General features: G+C 41.9%; 1 protein-coding gene across 1 annotated transcript; it reads left to right on the top strand.

Moving 5' to 3' along the window:
• The first annotated feature begins 871 nt into the window (after positions 1–871).
• Positions 872–19,639, top strand: st7l (suppression of tumorigenicity 7 like). Its single transcript, XM_052075845.1, has 15 exons — positions 872–1,061; positions 1,560–1,642; positions 2,594–2,753; positions 2,832–2,886; positions 2,991–3,106; positions 3,712–3,790; positions 4,323–4,411; positions 5,037–5,137; positions 5,244–5,358; positions 5,435–5,507; positions 5,588–5,690; positions 14,955–15,105; positions 15,676–15,768; positions 17,415–17,554; positions 18,934–19,639. The coding sequence occupies exons 1-15, from the start codon at positions 893–895 to the stop codon at positions 19,027–19,029; spliced, it is 1,623 nt and encodes a 540-aa protein (XP_051931805.1). The 5' UTR covers positions 872–892; the 3' UTR covers positions 19,030–19,639.
• The last annotated feature ends 546 nt before the right edge of the window (positions 19,640–20,185 follow it).

Below are 20,185 nucleotides of genomic sequence, written 5' to 3'. Positions count from 1 at the left end.
TTGAATGTTTCATTGTGTTTGTTGGGGATTTTGTGTTTTAAATAAAATGTATTTGTATGGAAAGTCCATCCAACCATCCATCTTCCAATTGGTTTATCCTCACAATGGCCCGAGGGGTGCTGTACCCTATCCCAGCCTTCATCGGGCAGTAGACGGGGGACACCCTGAACCGGTTGCCAGCTAATCACAGGGCACAAAGAGATGAACAACCATCCACTCTCACAGTCACATTTAGGTACAATCTGAAATGTCCCATTAACCTACCATTCGTGTTTTTGGAATGGGGGGTGTAGTACCTGGAGAAAACCCATGCAGGCACGGGAGAACATGCAAATTCCACACCGGAAGGCTAGAGCTGGGATCGAACCCTGCACCTTTGCACTGCGAGGCCAACGTGCTAACCAGTCTTTTTTTCCATGTACTTATATTTTTATAGGTCACATGTGAAATGTTCTACAATTGTTCTTTGAATTTTTGGCTTTGCAAATTGGTTAGTTAATTTAAAAAGCTTACAATAAATGTTGAGACAGTAATGGCACATCTGGAATTGTAACAGCATATTATTGAATTTGGTATTGTATTTTTTATTCTATTAATCTAGAGATTCATTAAAGAAATTGCGGCCTGAATCAATTAATCTCTTTTTGTTTATTTAAAAAGGATATTTACAACCTAGTAATAAAATATTGATCCTCTGCAAATATAGTTTTTTTAAGTCTTTATTTCACTTTTAACATACCTTTTGTGAATCGCCATTGAAATAAAAACTCAAATAAATGTTAAAACAAAACAAAATAAAACAAAACAAAAAAAAGAAAGACCGTCTTTATTTCTGGTCACGTGAGTCGTATGTTTACAGACATCCGGGCAGGGGAGGGAGGGGGAAGAAAACATGGAGGACTCTACTGGCAGTAATCCCCAATCACCCGGTTTCACTGACAAGTTAAAGTCGTGGCTCTCGTGGTCGTGGACGTACGTGTGCTTCGTGTGGTTCGGCATGGTGCTCATTATGATCTACGTGCTATGGAGCCCGCTCAAACTGCAGGACAGCTTTACGTCGGGTGAATGGACGCCTCCGCTCGTTACCGTTTGTTAGCCTTCCGCTAGCATCTGCTAGCTGCCATGAAACAGACGTTTGCAGGATTTTGACACCTGCTTGTTGAGCACTTTGTTAGTTTTCGCTCTTGCTTTCTGCTTTGCTTTAAGAGCTTAGTTTCGTTTTGAAGACGAAGGCACGAATTTCGTGACACGTTTGTGGCACTCCCAGGTGTATGTGTTATCTCTATGCATTGTAATTGACCTGAATAAGATATGATAACCGTTATTTGTCCCACACTGGTAAATTTGCAATATAATAACAGACATATAGTTGATTATTTTTACCCCAGTTGTTATTTAATCATGGAACATCTATATAATTATTCTGAATTGTGGTACTATATTTGTGGGTCATAGCTTTCTCTCTGTTTACCAGTTTTTTTCTGTCCATCTGTCAAATTGTAGTGTGCGTGTGCGTGTGTTTTGTCACAAATGATCTATATCTGAACCTGTTGTTTCAGCGTCGCTGTTTTTGAATACACTGACACCCAAGTTCTACGTGGCTCTCACTGGGACCTCTTCCCTCATCTCTGGACTCATCCTTGTGAGTTAAAAAAAATATTGTTGTCTTTTTATGGATATAGTAGCGTAGCAGTATCCAGCCAAATGATGTAGTCACAAGTTTTCAAGATGTTCTTTGTATGATGCAGTAATGTTGTTAACCACTGCTACGGACCACATACAGTGTACCTCATAAAGTAAGTCACAATAGACTTTTTTTGGTGTAACATTTTTCGATTTCAAAAGGCTCCAGCATGCATGACAAGTGGCAGCGGTGGTGGACCCTTATTATTTATTGAGGAGGAACACCATTTTGTCAGTCTTCAGTTTCTTTAATGAAATTAGACGTAACATCTGGCCTCATGCAGAACTGTTTGTCCTCTTGATATGTAACCCCTAATAACTTCGCGTCATGCTTTTCTAATTATTCAACTAGAGAATGCGTTTTGATTTGCCACCGCTCAAGTAGTTTGCACACTGTCATTTCTGTGCACTCAACAATGAGAAACAGGTAAATCAAAGTCAACCCTTTGATTTGAGATGGGCAGCAGGGCACGCATCAGACAGTTGTGGTGGCTCACACTTATTACCACAAACACTTCCCCCACACTGCCCGTGCTTCCACATAGGACCACAGCTGAAACAACACGGAATGCACACCACACATGGTGATTGAATTTATTATTATTATTTTTAACCTTAGTAGCTTAGACGCCCCCACAAAACGGTCTTGTAACTGTGTACAGCTGCCACAAGATGGTGGCAAAGCACCTTATGGTTCTTGCATGTACACAGTCATGAGTCCATGTTAAATAAACAACTGTATTCAGTCATAAAGCTGCAATGCTATTTAATTAATCGATTAATCCGTTCAATTATTTTGGAGATTAATCAATAAATCTCATTTAAAATAAACATGTTTTAATTAATTGCATTTTTTTCAAGTTGAAACAAAAAATCAACATGATAATTTTGTAAATGTTTCCCGTCGGAGATATTTGAGTGGTGGTACTTCCGGAAGTACGGCACGTCATTCATCGAGCAGGTCTCTGTGAGCCACCTGCGCCCCCTCCTCGGCGGAGTGGAGAGCAACTCAGGTACTGGCCTCTTCTCGTCTGTCAATGGGGAGGCTGAGCCTAGACCCAGTGTGTCAGGTAACAAACATGCACATTTAACCTGAAACATCTGTGATACCAACCCTACTAAGCTTATTGATGTGTCCCTCTTCGTAGAGTGTAAAGTCTGGAGGAATCCTTTGAACCTTTTCCGAGGAGCAGAATACAACAGGTGAAGAAAAATACCTAAAATATGATAGCTGCTGCATATTTATCCAGAATTAAAAAAAAGTCATTTATATAGTTTTTCATAATTTCTTTTCCTGCGGTACTCAGGTACACATGGGTGACGGGAAAAGAACCACTGACGTATTACGACATGAACTTGTCGGCTCAAGACCATCAGACCTTTTTCACAGGAGAAACACAGCAGTTCAGGCCTGAGGATTCGGGTGGGTTTCGATCATTCTTTGACACACACGTTCACGTCCACAAACAGAGATACACTCTTCTGACTGACATACAGTACACACACACACACATATACGCTGATACTGATTCTCTCCCACACACAAGTAGGGCTGGGCGATATATCTTTATCATATCGAAATTCAGATATTACTTGAAGCGAGCTATTAGGGCTAACCCGGCCATAAATCAGAGGTGAGGCCCTACAGAGGTGAGGACAGAAAGAAACAAGGACACAATCCTTGTATTGTTGCTTCATGTCACTGGCATAAAATTGTTCATCATTAAAGCACACTAGCTGTACAATGTGAATTTAATTAAACTTTCTTAATAGTGATTGCTGTAAGTTCTAAAAGAGAAAAAGAAACTACACTTTCCATCACCTTTTGGGTTGATATTTTATTTTTTTATTTTTAAAAAATTGCATGTTTTTACCTGAACCAATCGTCATATTGTTTTTGCATCGTTATTGAGATTTCTGGCAAAAATATCGAGATGCTACATTTTAGCCATATCGCACAGCCCTACACACAAGTAGCAAGTGGCTAATTGAATGTGCTGCGATATGAATTTCTTTTTGTCCCTACAGTCATGCAGAAGGCCTGGAGGGAGAGAAATCCTCAAGCTAGGATTAGAGCAGCTTACCAGGCCATAGAGTTGAACCACGAGTGAGTCCTACTCCAAAATGGTGTATGTACTGCCGGTGGGGTGGGTGCTTTTATTTATATAAATAAGGAATTTTTAAAAATCATATTAAACGTCATTAGCAGCATATTACACCAAATGTCATGTGAAAGTGGAGTCCAAAACAAGGGACTGCTATGCTGAACGGTAGATGGGGCGGAACGACACAACATTGTGGAGGGACCACATACTGGCACGCTCTCCCCATTATTATGTAGGATCATCAAACGAACTCTTGTTTCCTACTCCACACCTAAATTGATCCGAGGAGGCTGTACAGTTGCTTCTTTGCTCCTGTTATGGTTAGCAACAGAGTTAAAATGGGTTGAGGAGGTTGCGCTTCAGCATTTGCATGTCAACAATGCAGGTGAATATGATTTATTTTTTCCTGAAAAATGAGGCATTTCTTTGTTGTGAGAGAGTGGTACAGTAGTTATTTCAGCGACGGCCGCTATTTGACAAAAGACCGTCATCTTCAAAAAAACTAGTCAACTGAAACGTTTTGTTTTTCTGCAGATGCGCCGCAGCGTACGTGCTCCTCGCCGAGGAAGAAGCCACAACAATCACGGAAGCTGAGCGCCTCTTTAAAAAAGCTTTGACCATTGGTAAGAAATGGACGTGAACACATTACAGGCTTTGTGTAGAATTAAAAATGTGTGTAGTTATCCAATTCATTCATTATCATTTGAATGGATTGTTTTGCTTTGTTTCGTTTTCCCTTTATTCAGCACCACATTGAATCACTTGGTTTGAGGTGTTCAGTCTCATGCAAATAAGCCACTGCTCACCCCAGACTCTTGCCCAACGGGACCAATGAGCTATCATTACCATGACGACTAAGGGTATAGAACTAAGGCATTGCAACCAGGCGAGTGCCTATTTGTTCTACAGTTGCCTAAAAGCATCAGTATTATTTTTCACTTTTGGAGGCACAAGTCAATGAATTGTGCCTGTCAATCTAGTTTAGAAGATCAGTTGATGTAATCTGTACAGCAATTACATCATATGTATCCGAGAAGGAATGTTGCTGTGGTCTAAGGTCTTCAATTAAACGTAATTTAAACTAACACCCCTTCCCCCCCAACCTCCTCCAAGTTCTGTGAACATGTTCCTTTCTCGTGGTTTCACCAAAATATGCCATTGAAAAGAATTACAGGAATTACACCCATGTAATTCAATACTTTGGTACCGCCTCCTAAATTTTGTGGATTGATCTGTTGTGTTTTGCAGCGGGTAAAGACATCAACCTGCTTGTTTACATTAAGCGCAGATTGGCCATGTGCGCGCGCAAGCTTGGACGCATTAAAGAAGCCGTGAAAATGATGAGAGACGTAAGTGGACAACACAACTTTCACAACATTAGCTAGTGTACAATACATCCAATCCAAGCTACAAGCTTCATGCTGACTGCTTGAATTCATTTGTACCCCCCGACAGTTAATGAAAGAGTTCCCGTTGTTGGGGATGTTAAATATACACGAAAACCTCCTGGAGGCGCTCCTTGAGCTGCAGGCGTACGCCGATGTCCAGGCTGTCCTCGCCAAATACGACGGTATGACCGCACTGTACTCGAGCGGCATCTTCATTCTTTCTTACGTCCTTTTATGTAATCGCCGCTTCCACCGTAGACATCAGCCTCCCGAAATCGGCCACCATATGCTACACGTCTGCCCTGCTGAAAGCGCGGGCTGTTTCAGATAAGTACGTCTCCTTCCCAATCACAGCAAGGAATACAAACCTTAAAGGCCGTTTTCGTCACAATCTTCATTTTGTTCCATCAGGTTCTCCCCAGAGGCAGCGTCGCGGCGGGGGCTCAGTACTGCCGAGATGAACGCTGTGGAGGCCATTCACAGAGCCGTGGAGTTCAATCCCCATGTGCCCAAGGTCAGTGGTCCACACTGGAATGTATAGGCCATTCCATGCGCTCCGTGTAGTCTTGGCGTTTGTGACCGAGTTCCATTCCCCCAGGGGTAACATAACCGGAGTTTGTCATAATGGTCCGTGCTCTGTCACTAATGGAGTCATGAAGTTATAGTTACAGTGAATATCCGTAAGAAAAACACTTAAAACATAAAACAACCAAATGCACACTGTGAAGTACGGCAGTATCCAGATGTGCCGTCTTGTGTCCTGTGACAAAATGTCATACGTGTGGTTTGTCAAAAAAATGTAGGCGAAATGTAAAAATAGCAGCTCGTTGTTGTCGAAATGCCAGTCCTCTTTCCGGGAGTTGTTGTAGAAATAGCAGTTATCTTTGCTGCGACCGCCAATGTGCCCTTCAGCAAGGAAGGAGGCACTGTCTCCATGCGCCCTGCTCAAGAAGTGCAGCTTGGTTTGCGTGCCCGTTTCACTCGCTCTCTTCTTGTATGCCTGCATCTGTGATCTGGTTCTCTGTGTGGTGTGCAGCACAACAATACACAGCACAGTGTAAGTTTTCATTCAAATGAGTTGAATAAGTTGAATTACAAAATGATAGTTCTTCCACACCTGATTTGGGTATATACATAGAAATTTTGAGCATCCTAATCAAATTTTAAAATACTTAACACTTGTGAGCAATGGCTGGCCTTCCCCGAACTGAATGTGGACAGCTGTTCAAAATATCCTGGTAAGATGAGCACCGTAAATTCCGGGCTACAGACCGCACCTGATTAAGAGCCGCATGCTCAGATTTATGAAGAATAATCCATTTTGTAATTATATGCGCCACTTCGTACTATAAACCGCTGGGCAATGAGTAGGCGGGTGTTTGCTTCTGCGTCCCTGCCGCCGTGGAGCGCCTCCCAGTGAGGCGGCTGACGCGGTCCCCCGCTGAACCCCCGCAGAAAAAAAACGCAAAACTTCTCAAGGTTAAAATAATCTCCGTATTTTTATGAGCATGATAAATGCATTTGCACAACGAAATTACACTGAAACACATAATAAGAGGCCAGACAGAGAGATCTTGATGTGCATTTGCGTAGTTACGAGGAGAAATACTGCAGCCCACTCGGCTTTAAATAGAATAATGCAAATCATATAAATGGGAAAAGATATATGAAATTATTTCTATAGTCAGCTGCTTGAAAATGATCATCGTTGGCAGCTTTAGACCCGATGCTGCGTGGCTCAAAACACAGGTAAAATGTGTTCTCTCGTGGCCACTTGTTTTCAGTACTTTTTTAATTACAGTCCAAGTGAGAGGCAAATCAAATGTCAGAGGGTCTTCGTCCATATTTATTATTTCATCTGGGCTGATGGAATTCTCAGCTATCTTTGTGTAAATGTGCGGAACAAAGCAAGTTTGTCCTCGTAATTGGGAGGGAGCTGCTGACACAACGTAGTGCGTGCCCAAATAGACAGGCTTTTCCGTTTCATGAATCTATAACACCACGACGGCCCACCTTTAAAACTTTTAAAAGCTTTGGTTGTCTTTTTAGACTGGCTCAGTTCTTCTTGCTGGAGCCTCCACCTTCGCACCATTGACTCGTTCGTCTATGCCAAGATTACGGGCAGCAGCCTGATTTCCTTCTTTAACTGCCACAGTGATTGCTTTTAGTTTAAAAGCTGCATCATACGCCTTTTGTCTGGTATTCTCTATGTTGATCATGGTGAGAAGAAAGACTAAAATAAGGAAGTTGTGATGACCGGTAATCATACAATTTCATTGGACCCGTGTACAACTCATTCATTTTATTGGTCGACTGTTGCCGGGTAACACATTTTTCCCCCGCTATAGCAAGAAGAGCGGAAGTTGTGATTAGTCATACACTCTCATTGGACCTCAGCAAAAGACTCATTCATTTTATTAGTCCATGTTTTTCCCGCGATGGAAAAAAAAAATTAAAAAGCCGCTTCATAATACACGCCACAGTGTTGAAAGTGTGGGAAAAAAAGTAGCGGCTTGTAATCCGGAATTTATGGCAATTAAAATCAAGGGGTAACTAACAGACCTGTGATTAGAAGACATGTCCACTCAGCACTGCATTTACTGTTTTTCTTGCGATTGTTTCACATTTATGGGAACTAATTATGAAGTACGTGCATTCATGTAGGTTAATGATAGATGAATTCACATTCTGACGCCCAGACAAGCTTGGCAACACTGTCGGAACAGAACTCTGTAAACGAGGACACCTGGTGAACGGCACGCGATCTACCATCGCTCCAGCAGATGGCATTGTGACCCCACTTGGGTTCATTTTTGCAAAACTCTGATTGCTGATTGCAAAGACTGTGTAAAAGCGTTTCCTCAAACCACATCACTGTTAACTGATTAGGTTTTTATTGGATATGCACTTTAGTCATGAGACTGGATCCTTGCTTGACTTTCATATAAACCATAAAAAGGTCTCGCTTCTGTACCAAAGTGTGGTTTCATAGGTCGGACATCATATCTGAGAGAGCGAAAATTAATCTGTGTATGAGTGTATGCCAGGTGGGGGCATTTGGGGGATGGGAGACGTCACCCTCGTGCTTTGATCCAACCGTTTTGGTGTGAGGGCCCTCATCTTCATCATCTTTCCACCCCCTCGGTGGAGCCCACAGGCCTCTCATCAGGCACCCTCATCTCGTTTCTTGGCCTCTCATGTTCCCTCATCCCCCTCTCGTCACCTGCTCAGGCCCGACAAAGTCTGAACTTACCAGAACAGTGCTGGCTTTACAGAATGACCCCTTTGGCATCTTTAGCTGTTGAACTGCATAACCAAATGAAGGATAACGTTATAGTTGGGCTGAAAAAGCATTCAAATTAAAATCCACATTGCAATGTAGTCAGTTGGCTTTATTTTATTTTTTATACATTTACATTTAGCTCATTATTAATTGTAATAAATTCTAGACAAGTTAAAACGGATAACTGCTTCATTTTTGGTAATTTCTTAATTAATCTTTTTTGGGTTACTGGGTATTTTATTTATCTTGATAGTGTCTGGTTAATGTCAGTGCTTGAGAAACACTTTGCACATGTTTACATGCCGTCATTTTATGAAACATGAAGAGTTAAGTGATGAGGCTACACATCTGTTTGCATTATTCTTCTGTTTTGATTTACCACTTACTGAATATGTGTATGCCACTTTGTTTGGTAGTGAACGTTCAAAAGGCTGCAAGACAAAGGATCTAGTAAGTTAATGAATAACTCTAATTGAAGTAGATAAATAAACTGCCTTCCATATGAATTCATGATTCATTTGAATTTGTTTTGTAAACTTCCTAAATTTATTGCAAAAAAAAAATACATACACCCGAAGAGGACCTTGAAAAAAAAATGATAGTATTTTAAATCACATTCACACTATTGAGAGGAAAATTTGCAATTGGATTCTTTTTCATTGTTCGGCCCTAATTTATCTTGTGACATTCAGTATTTGATGTCAGGGAACAACTCCTGCGCGCAACAAGATTCTGCTCACTGATATGGAAACACTCAGGGAGATCCCATTCAAGTCAGATCCATCCATTTTCTATCCTGTTTGTTCTCATTTGAGTCGTGGATGACTTGAAGTCTCTCCCCACTGACTTTTGGCCTAAGAAGCAAGATACAGCATGGAGTGGGCGCCAATTAATCACAGGGCCTATCTTGTCCCGCTTCTGTAGTGCTTGCACTCTTTACGGCCTCTTTTTAACCGAAGCCTGCACCAGCTGACTTGAGTTGAGAAAAGTAGGATCCACCCTGGACTAGTCGCCAGTCAATCACTGGTGACATCCATTTGAATGCTAATTGACAAATGTGGTTTGGTGGCGTGGTGACTAACTCCATGAGTGCATATACAAAAATGGCTGGACAGTCTATGGGTACTCACCTGCCCAATAACAGTAGTTGCCGCTTGTCTCCTCCCAAACTCCTAGTGCCGCTCCCGGTGAACATCGTAACAAAGTCATTCTTGCTCCTTGGGGTCGTGCTTAAAAAACATGTCACAGACATGTTTTCAGGCACTCGGGAATACATTCGAGAGACTGGTGCATAACAGGTCCCGTTTAAACCCTCTTTTGACTTTGTGGACTTTTTTTGTGAATTCCCAAGGATTGTTTGGTGTCAGAGCGAGAATTGTAATCATTTAAAAGGTTGTCTTGACACAAGATTAACAACGAGTACCGTATTTTTCGGATTATAAATTACAGTTTTTTTCATAGTTTGGCCAGGGGTGCGACTTATATTCTGGTGCGAATTATGTGTGAAATTATTAACGCATTATTATATCATTTCACACGTTATTTTCACACTAAACCGCAAGAAGGTGCTCTAGGCCTGTGTTGATAAGTCGACAATGAGTGACGCTAGCGATGAAGAATAGGAAGCGCTACATCTTCTACGTCCAGAGTTGGCAGACTTGTTTCAAACAGACACCGAGGATGAAGATTTCATTGGATTTAGTGATTTGGAGAGACACTGATGGTTTGGTAAACTTGTTAGCATGTTCTTTATGCAATAGTTATCTGAATAAGTTTTAATATGTTATGTGAACATACCAGACACGTTTGTTGTTTATGCGTCATGTAATGTTCGTTAGCTTGTAACATACTGATTCAGTCTGTTGTGCTCTATTTTTATTTTTACTTGCCTTTTCAAGATGACATGTCTGTTCTTGCGTTTGGATTTTATCACATACATTTCCCTGCAGAATGCGACTTGTACTCCAGTGCGACTTATGCATGTTTTTTTCTTCTTTATATTATGCATTTTATGGCTGGTGCGACTTATACTAAGGACTTATAGTGTAAACTTATAGTCCGGAAAATACAGTACTTGTCTTCTCAAGAACATTGTTTCTGATGTATTCCCCTCGTCTTTTCTCGTCTTTTCTTCCTTCCGACCATTTCAGTCCGCAGCTGCTTTGTGGTTACGGGTTGGAAGCTGACATCCCGTGGCTTGTTGGTTGCGCCCATAAAGTGTCCTGGCTGCATCTATCTGCTTGACATTTACCTTGGCCTCCAAAGTCATTGCAATTTAGCCCTACCATCTACCTCACTAGTTTACTCCACTTTGGTCGACAGGTTCTATGTCACCTCATTGCGGCTGACAGTCTCCCCTCCGAATTCAAGAGCTCAGATGTGTTTACCTCCAAAAGATTGCATTTGCATTTTTCTTCACACAAAAACAGACGGGGTAAGAGCCTGGCGCTCGGAATAAAGACGGAGTGACCAAAGGGGTTTTTTTTTTTTTTTTTTTTTTTTCAAATTTAGGACAGTCCTCTACCACTTTACACCGAGGTGTTTGCTCAACCTCTAAAATTCACTTTTTCATGTGTACTCCGAGTCATAAAGAGCCAATTACATGCCCCGATGCCATTGTTCCTCGCCGTGTTCTATTGTAAAAGGGGCTGCAGATTAGAGTCAAAAGGCGGCTTATGAGTTATGCTCTGGGTTTAGAAGTGCCCGGGGATAAAAGGAGAGCACATGAAACGCAATCCCTTCATCAAAGAGGCGACAGTGAGCGAAGAGGCAGATCTAAGAACAAGAGAAGCGAGGAAGGGCGGGGTGTATAGCCCAATGCGGAGAACTGAGGTGTCACCAGGTTTAATGCTGTGGAATGTTCAAGCAGGGACAGCTGAGCCTCTCTCAATGATCAATCTAAGGCCATGTGCATTGAGCGTGGTGAGCTTTTTTTCTGTGTGTTTTGGCTAGCCCTGAACGATTTTGAAAAATAGTCTAATTGCGTTGCCCCCGCTGACGATATTGCGATCGCAATTATTTTATTCAAGGTGCTCTTCAAATGTATTACATATTATTGTGAGCACAAACAATACATTTATCTGTATCACAATAAACAACATCAGATGTTTTTGACATTGTTTTGAGTTCAGGCAAATCAAGGCAAGTCAGCTGGAGTTATATAGCACCTTTGATCCACAAGGCAACTCAATGTGCTTCACACAAGCAACGACTCAACACCAACAAGCATTTGCAAACATAGCAGTTAATGACATTCAGAAGCAAAGCTTTCTATTCTTTGTGTCAAGTACAAGATGACCTTATCAATGTAATATGAAATTCAAGCATCTTGCATTTTCATTCTCCTACTGCCACACATTTTTTGTCTTGCATCTTTGCAGAGATTCAAACCATGATGAAGCCACCTTCCTTATCTCTTTATCAAATTTATTTTATCTTGCGTTATAGTTCTGCCTTATTTTTCACAAGTCTTGTGAATTACTGGCGGCTTAACCTGCGACTTAAGGTATCGTACTTTGTGCCATATCATGGAAATTTGTGTTGGTGTAACATAAACAAGTCTTTTGATCTTGTAACCTAGAATTTTGGGGAAAATAAAATTACTTGAATCCTTTTAAGATGAACTTTAAATGACTTGAAAGGACAACAAGGTAAAAATACAAAATCAAATAAGAATAATACTGAACTAATAGCAGTTTTTAACTAACTAAATAAATATATAACAGCTGTTCCTCCGTGTGTGGCGCCATACGTTGAGAGTACACACAATGAGATTAGAAGAAAGTAGCAATTTAACGCTATTAATATCACCCTTGAAAGTCATTATCATGTCAAAACGATCTTCCGTTGTCTCCAGCATTTGCACGACCGATGTTTTTAAAGCGAAGCATGTTTTGTGTACTTTATACAGTATACAATACCAAAGATTGCAATAATTCAGTGCACAACTCGAAACAACACCCTCGTAACTCTGTCACACGCTGTCTGTAGAAAATATTACAAGTTGATTTATTAAGATAAAGATGGAATCTATGCCCTCAAGACTACCGGTGTGAGATGTGGGGTATACACTGGATTGGTCACAAGCCAATGACCGGGCACATTCAATCGAGAGTGGAGTCACGGAACCAAAATCAACTGCATTACCTGGAGAAAACACACACACACACGCATGGGAAAACGTGCAAACTCCACACAGGAGCCAAGAGATTCAAATCCTGAATTGTAGAATTGTGAAGTGATCATGCTTGCCAGAATTACAAGCTGTCGTTTTCTTCTCTAGGATCTTTCATCTCATCTGAGAATTTTGATAACACCTTTAAAAAAGGACATCCAAGGGTATCTTTGGATAACGCAAAATTTCGTGAGAGTATGAATACTTTTGGACATAGTTGGACAAGTTTTGCTCAAAATGTTTGTCAAAAAAACCTCAAAATGATCAAATACATTGTAATGCGTATCGTACCATTGTTGTCTGTCATTCTTCTGTGGAGGCATCACATAAAAAAAATCTAAGGAAAGGCTAAATATTTGTGAAGTTGCACCTTCAGATACTCGCTTCACTCTAGTCTTTGCAAGATTTGCTGCTGTAACATGGTCATGGTTTAATTTGTGGGTTTAGTTTCCTGGGTGAACTCAAATGTTGGCCTTTTTTTTTTTTTTACTTCAGAGGCTCTGCTGTACAGTCTTGTTCCTTCGCCCATGGGACTCCTGTAGAGGATAAATCAAGGCAAAAGGACGTGTTTGACGTGGATGAACGAGAGTCAGATGGTAAACGGAGGAGGAGATGACCAAGCGTGGGCCACATGGTCGCCCGGGTTGGCTGGATGAGCCTGTGACCATGGAAGGGGATTAGACAGGATTATCTTGGGAAGGGCCAAAGGGGGGTAACCTTCCCAAAGTGTCTGAGATCCAGAGCGCTGTGAAACTGGCCGCCCGGGAATCCAGGCCTGGCGGTGGCGGGGGCTTGGGGGTTGCAATGCGAGTTTTGTTTGACATGGAGTTCTGCCACGCTGGAAACCACTGACATGACAGATAGAGCCTGGCATGTTCATCAAAGTCTACAGCGTGCGTCTTTAATACGGACGGCTGTGGAATTGGGTTTACGTTTGTCATTTTAGTGAGCCGACTGAGTCACTAGGACAAAGTTACAAGAAGGTGGTGGTGGTGTTGGTGGGGTGCTCAGTTACACATGCACGGAATCACTGTACTGTAGTGGAACCATAACACACCTCTCTTTGGGAAGCCTCACCCTCCCGCCATACGAAAAAGGAGGCTCTTGCTAAATACCTCACATGAACAAAGTATGTTTTTAGTCTACTGGGAGTTTGCCAGAGGGAATTGCACAATAGGATATAGTCAGTGAGGCGGAAGAAAAGAAAAGACGGGGGGGGGGGGATAGACGAAAGAGATTGACTTGACCACAAAAGGCAGACTTTTTTTTCTTTTATAAAGCCAAGTCACATCAGCATGATATGGAAGCACATTGCATCATCCCTTTGGAGGCCACCAAAAGAATGTCGACTTTCACAGTTGGCTGCTTTGCTTTTTAAAATTCCGTAGAACCGGATTATGCCTTCAGTGCGTGTGAGTGTGTTTGTGTGTGAGCGCGGACGTGTGTGCGTTTTTTTGTTTCCATAGTTTATGTGTACTTTGTTGATGATATGACACATACATAATGGATGTGACTTTATTTGGTCCCAAATTTTTAGTCATAAAATGGAAATGGTGTACAGTGACTGAAAAGTGAATCAGTTCATGAATTCATTTTTATAGCCCAGCAGGCCACCAGTTCAAAAAAAAAATCAATGATGTCCCCTGGTCTAAACCCCTATCCAGGTAAATCCAAGGAAAAAAGAAAACCCATTTCAGGGTTTGTGTGTGTGTGTGTGTATGTGTGTGTGTGTGTGTGGGGGGGGGGGGGTCTTAGTGTGTGGATGGGGGGACCTTGAGATGAGCTCATAGATGGAGGGATGCCTCGTCCAGCATACAAAGTGGGCAACATCAATCACCTGATTGTGTCCTGTACAATATCAGTTTAAAAAGCATATGAGTCCACATAATGAAACTAAGTGCCACAGGTAGACCCCTCCAGGTTCGTGGCTCTCCTCAGGACCTGTCTTGCATCAAGTCAATCTTTTAAAACTGCTCCACATGGAAATACAAAAATCAGATGTCAAATGTATTTTTCTCTTTAAATGCAAGTGTATTTGCATTGAAAAAAAACCCAACAATGTCTTATAATAATAACTGTGTGTCACTTTGGTTGAGGGGGGGCAGGTTTTATTAAAAATATCCTCAACAGCATATTTAAACTCGACAAAATTGCTTGAAAACAAAGTACTGAATGCATAGGCATAGGGATAAAATGTCTGTTTCAAGTTAGGAGTTTTAAATGGTTTGAAGCATAGGGACATTGTTGATACTTTTTTGGGGGGGGTGAGAAACAGCAGCTCACACGATAAATGTTTAATATATTTGCTTCTTCTTGTTTAGTACTTATTAGAAATGAAGAGCCTGATCCTGCCACCAGAGCACATCCTGAAGAGGGGTGACAGCGAGGCGGTGGCGTACGCGTTCTTCCATCTGCAGCACTGGAAGAGGGCCGAAGGCGCCTTAAACCTTCTCCACTGTACATGGGAGGGCAGTAAGTATCTCCTCCATTTTCTCTGTTGTCCACTTTTATTACAAATCACATCATTCTTCGTCACAATTGCTTTTAGGCCATATAAATTGCCATTTTGGGGTCTTTCTCATATTGAATAATTGACCACTTATTGTACATGGATGCTTGGTTAAGAGTCAAGGGCGTAACTACCGAACATCGGCTTCGATTTCATTTAATTTTTTTTCAAGAATTCTGTCTCACTTAAACAACATGAAATTGGTCTTCATGTCCGTTATGAGTAAACTCAGAAAATTCTCCGGTTAAAAACACCATGTTAGGGTCCTCTTCTCGGACCTGTTCATATAATTTCTAGGGGCATATTCTTCATTATTGTGGAATAAATTATATCATGGAAATAGGACATGTCCTGGATCCTAAACAATTGGGATATATTGTGGACAGGACACGACCATGTGTTTCTCTCTGACTATGAGTTTGTATCACAAATTTAGCCTTTTGGATGCTTATTTGATTTGTTGTTGTTGTTTTTGTTTTTGTTTTTTTTTAAATTGAGCTATTGAATGTGAGTTACTGTGTGTGCATTTGCAGCTTTCCGGATAATTCCCTACCCACTGGAGAAGGGTCACCTGTTCTACCCGTACCCAGGATGCACAGAAACGGCAGATCGGGAGCTGTTACCATGTAAGCAAAAGACAGAAACACCTTCAGAAAGGAGATAATACGGAAATAATGACTAGTTCAATTCTGCAATTGGCTGGCCGCCAATTCAGGGTGTACACCGCCTACTGTCCAAAGATAGTTGGGCCGGCTCCAGTACGACCGTGACCTTTGTGAGGATAAGCGGTTCAGATAATGGATGGATGCATTAATGGGCTTGTTAAATTGTTTGTATGCAAATAATTGTGTATTTGGAGTGTTTGCCCACCCATTAAGCATATTACTCAACTAATTAAATTGGCTGCTATTTTCCAAAAATGAGTCTAAGAGCATGTCGTTCAGGATTTTGCCGTGTTGACATAAAGGCAGAAATTATTTACTTTGTACATAATAATTGCCGGTGGTCCAGTGGCTAGCGCGTTGACCTCACAGCGCAGAGGTTGTGGGTTCAATTCCAGCACCGGCCTCCCTGTGTAGAGTTAACATGTTCTCCCCAGGCCTGAGTGGGTTTTCTCTGGGTACTCCGGTTTTCTCCCACATTCCAAAAACATCCATGGCAGGCTGATTGAACACTAAATTGTCCCTAGGTGTGAGTGTGAGCGCGAATGGTTGTTCGTCTCTGTGTGCCCTGCGATTGGCTGGCAACCGATTCAGGGTCTCCCCCGCCTTCTGTAGTGTCCAATGTGTGTAGAGTATATACTGTCTTGTCTTGTACGTAATTGTCCTAATTATGTTGTGTTGTGTATGTTTTATGCTCAATGTATGGAGCAGCAGAGAGGGACTGTCCTCCGACACAAGTTTCTCCTACGGGAGACCTAATAAAAAGTCAAATCAAAATATACTGCCTGAAGACAGCTGGGATAGGCTCCAGCACCCCCCGCGACCCTTGTGAGGATAAAGCAGATCGTAAATAATAATTGCCCCACGCCTCGTTTCTGCCCCGATGACTTGGCAGCGAGGTTGGGCGAAGAGCCAACATTTCCAAGTGGCTGACGACAAAGAAACACAATTGTCTCAAGTGCAGTGTCAACAGATTGTTGTCAATTAGTTTCTAACCGACATACGTATACTCAAATACTCACCAACTGACCGAAACCAGGTTTCTGGTTCACACCGCAAGATTTTAAAATCGTCAGCCGATTTCCAAACTGTGAGAGACCCCAGATGTGACGAGAAAAAGGAGTCATTACGAGAATCGGGAACGACCGACAATCGTGGGATTACAATTGGGTCAAATATCCTTCCAATGTCAACCGGGCTTTCGGCACTCACTTGGCCGCTCCCCTTCAAGGAACACATTAACACATAATGTATCATTGTGTTTATATACACACACGTGTGTGTGTGTGTGTGTGTGTGTGTGTGTGTGTGTGTGTGTGTGTGTGTGTGTGTGTTAGTTTATGAAACCAGTTTGTTTCTTTACATTTTTATGTTTTAGTATGGTGCTGCTCTTCTTTGTTAACAACATGAAACAAAAATTGATGTCTTTTTTCTAAGGGCTGGAACAGATTAATGGCATTTCAATTCATTTAAATCTGGAATATTGATTTGATACTCGAGAACATTGATTTCCAAGCTTGGAAGAACGTCAAGGTACCACTATAGATCTCCATCGAACCCTCTTTTTTTGTGGATTTTCACACCACGACTCCCATCTGCTCACCCTCCAGCATTCCATGAGTTGTCGGTGTACCCAAAGAAAGAGCTTCCTTTCTTCATCCTCTTCACCGCCGGCCTTTGCTCCTTCACCGCCATGCTGGCCATGCTCACACATCAGTTCCCTGAGCTCATGGGCGTCTTCGCCAAAGCAGTAAGTTTCTGCACGTCTCACTTTCTTCACCTTAAAAGGGGGAGCCTTTGTGTTACACCCAACCACTTGAACTTATATCTGCTTGACCACCCACTTTTGTTCTTTTAAACGTTTCAATAATCTTATTTGTAACGTGAGCCTCCTGCGGTAATTACCGCCTTGCATTACTGTCAGGCTCGTGGGAGCCATAGGCCCGTAAAGTGTTACACGTTTCTCCTGCCAACACAAGCTCGAGTCCAGTCAAAGGTATCGCCGGGCGCCAATTGAAAACACAGCCGCATAAAACCCTGCGTGCGTGACTTCCGTGTGCTGTTTATTTACAGCTAAGGTGTTGTTTGGCGGGCGTCTCACATCACGGCCGTCATGTTTATTAGTCCGACCGACCTGAGGCCTCAACACTGTCCCCGAGAACATTGAGTACTCTTTTTGTTTTGTTTTGAGAAAAGATATGGCGCGGATGGGATTTCAAGTTTGGCAAGCTGGCTTTTGTGTAAATGTTCGGATGGAGTACATGAAAACCACCAAGGGGGGACGGCGAGGTTGGGAAAGACACAAGGTCATCTTTGCCATTTTTGAGGGAAAGCAAATTTTTCTCAAGCGTCTACTCCTGACGACAACATCCAAGTGCGAGCATAAATTGCTTGTAATCTCATTCCTGTGTTATGACATTTCTTGGTTTCATCAGTTTGGATTCAAACTTTATCAATCTATAACACTCAAAATCAGCCTGTTAATGTGAGATTTGAACATTTCTAAATCCCATCCCCCCCAACCACCCCAATACTAAACTGTACTTTTGTAACATTATGTATCGAGAGTACCGGGGTCCTCAGTTCATCAAGGTTCCAGCATGGGTGCATGTATTGTTATTGAGATATCTGGCATGAATATTGAGATATTAAATGTTACTCTTTAATGAAGCAATCAACACACAGCCATTAAATCTGCTAGCAACAAAAGTGAGTGCACCCCTAAGTGAAAATGTCAAAATATGGCCCAATTAGCCATTCCCCCTCCCTAGTGTTATGTTACTCATTAGTATTAAACGTCTCCGATGTCACTGGGAGCAAATACGTTAAATTTGGTGTGATTGCTCATGGGTTTTCTTATAATGATGACTAAGTTCAGTATGGAACTGCATGAAAATTAGGGCACTATACAGGATGTACACTGATACATTGTAGCAAAGTGGCATTTCTTGAGTGTTGTCTTTTGAACACGTGTTATCAAACATAAAAATTTGAGGGGTTGACTCTGGTACACACGTTTGTGAAATTGTGTAAGATGCACTTTGAATACGTAGATCCAGCAACATTTTTAACATCGCTTACACATTCTAAAGGTTATATAGTGGCACTCAGCCTCCCCTCCCTTTCCAGTTTTTCAGCACACTCTTCGCACCACTGGGATTCTTCGCGGACAAGATGGAAAGCTTCATGCCGTCCAGTTTTTGGCATCAACTGACTCGGATCTGACCCCGACACAAACACGCACACAGTGGGAAAAACAAAGTCGTTCTCCTGTCCTCAGCATTACTATCTACTTGTTGCTTTTGTTACTGATTATATTGGCCTGGGTCGTATCAACAAAGCAGTCAGTACCACTCTTAAGACGCTCGCTCTTCCAGCTGCCTGCAGCATGTCCAAGAATTCGACATTTACATGTATTTGTCACGAGGGGAATTTGAAATGGGTTTTTTAGCCGGTGGTAGAATAACAAGCTGTTGTATACAGTACTATATTATGTGTAGCCACATATGGCTGTTATCCGTTTGCCACAGCATTTAATGGTGTCATCCTCAGTAGGAGAAGGTTATGAGTATTAATAATAATAATATCACACTACAGCAAATACAACCCATTATTGATTTATTGTTGTATTGTACTGATGTATAACTGAATTTCTTTAAATAGTGCCCCAATGGGTTGTCAACCGCTAAAACAAACATCGGTCCCTCAGGAAAAACAACAAATTGCTGTAATTTAGGGCTGTCACGAACAAATCTCTTTGGATTTGACTCTCCTATTAATTATGCCCTTGATTACTTGAGTAATCATACCCCCAGCACCCTCCCCCTAACACACATACACACACACACACACACTGGCCGAAAAAATGTTCTACAAAACAGACGACTTACAATGTTCCCTCACTATTTCCGGCGCATTCCAAGAATCATCAGATTTTCCAAACAGAATGTTGTTCCAAAGTGCCGTTCGGTTATTGAGCTTGCACCGAAAACAGAGTGTCAATGTACAGATGCTCCAAATGGGAACACGGTCCCATTAGGCACTCTAGATGGAAACAGTTGAAGCTGCTCATTGGTTTAGATTACAACATAGGCCGTGTTTGGAAGCTACCGGTAAGAGGAAGGGAGCGCGCTGTACTTCTCCAAATACACACATACAAGTCTCGTGCGCGGGCTCCACAGTCAATTACCGAACGCGATCTTAATGTCCATTTCTTGACTGGTCTGATTTAGGATGAAGAATTGCAAGAAAACCTGCAAAGTAATAGCGATGCAAAGCTGCATTGGATGATGTTGTGCTTGTAAATGAAAATACGCCATAGAGTGAAAATGCAATAACCGAACCAAGTCGCGAGGGAACACCGTACAACCCAAGTCACTGC

This window comes from Hippocampus zosterae, chromosome 9 (assembly GCF_025434085.1).
Source record: "Hippocampus zosterae strain Florida chromosome 9, ASM2543408v3, whole genome shotgun sequence".
Classification (NCBI taxonomy): Eukaryota; Metazoa; Chordata; class Actinopteri; order Syngnathiformes; family Syngnathidae; genus Hippocampus; species Hippocampus zosterae.
This window is presented reverse-complemented; position numbering and strand designations above follow the sequence as displayed.

Coding starts and splice junctions, on each gene's coding strand:
- st7l (XM_052075845.1), top strand. CDS start 893: ATGGAGGACTCTACTGGCAGTAATCCCCAATCACCCGGTTTCACTGAC. Junction 2,887..2,990: donor CGAGGAGCAGAATACAACAG/GTGAAGAAAAAT, acceptor TGCGGTACTCAG/GTACACATGGGTGACGGGAA. Junction 3,791..4,322: donor GCCATAGAGTTGAACCACGA/GTGAGTCCTACT, acceptor GTTTTTCTGCAG/ATGCGCCGCAGCGTACGTGC.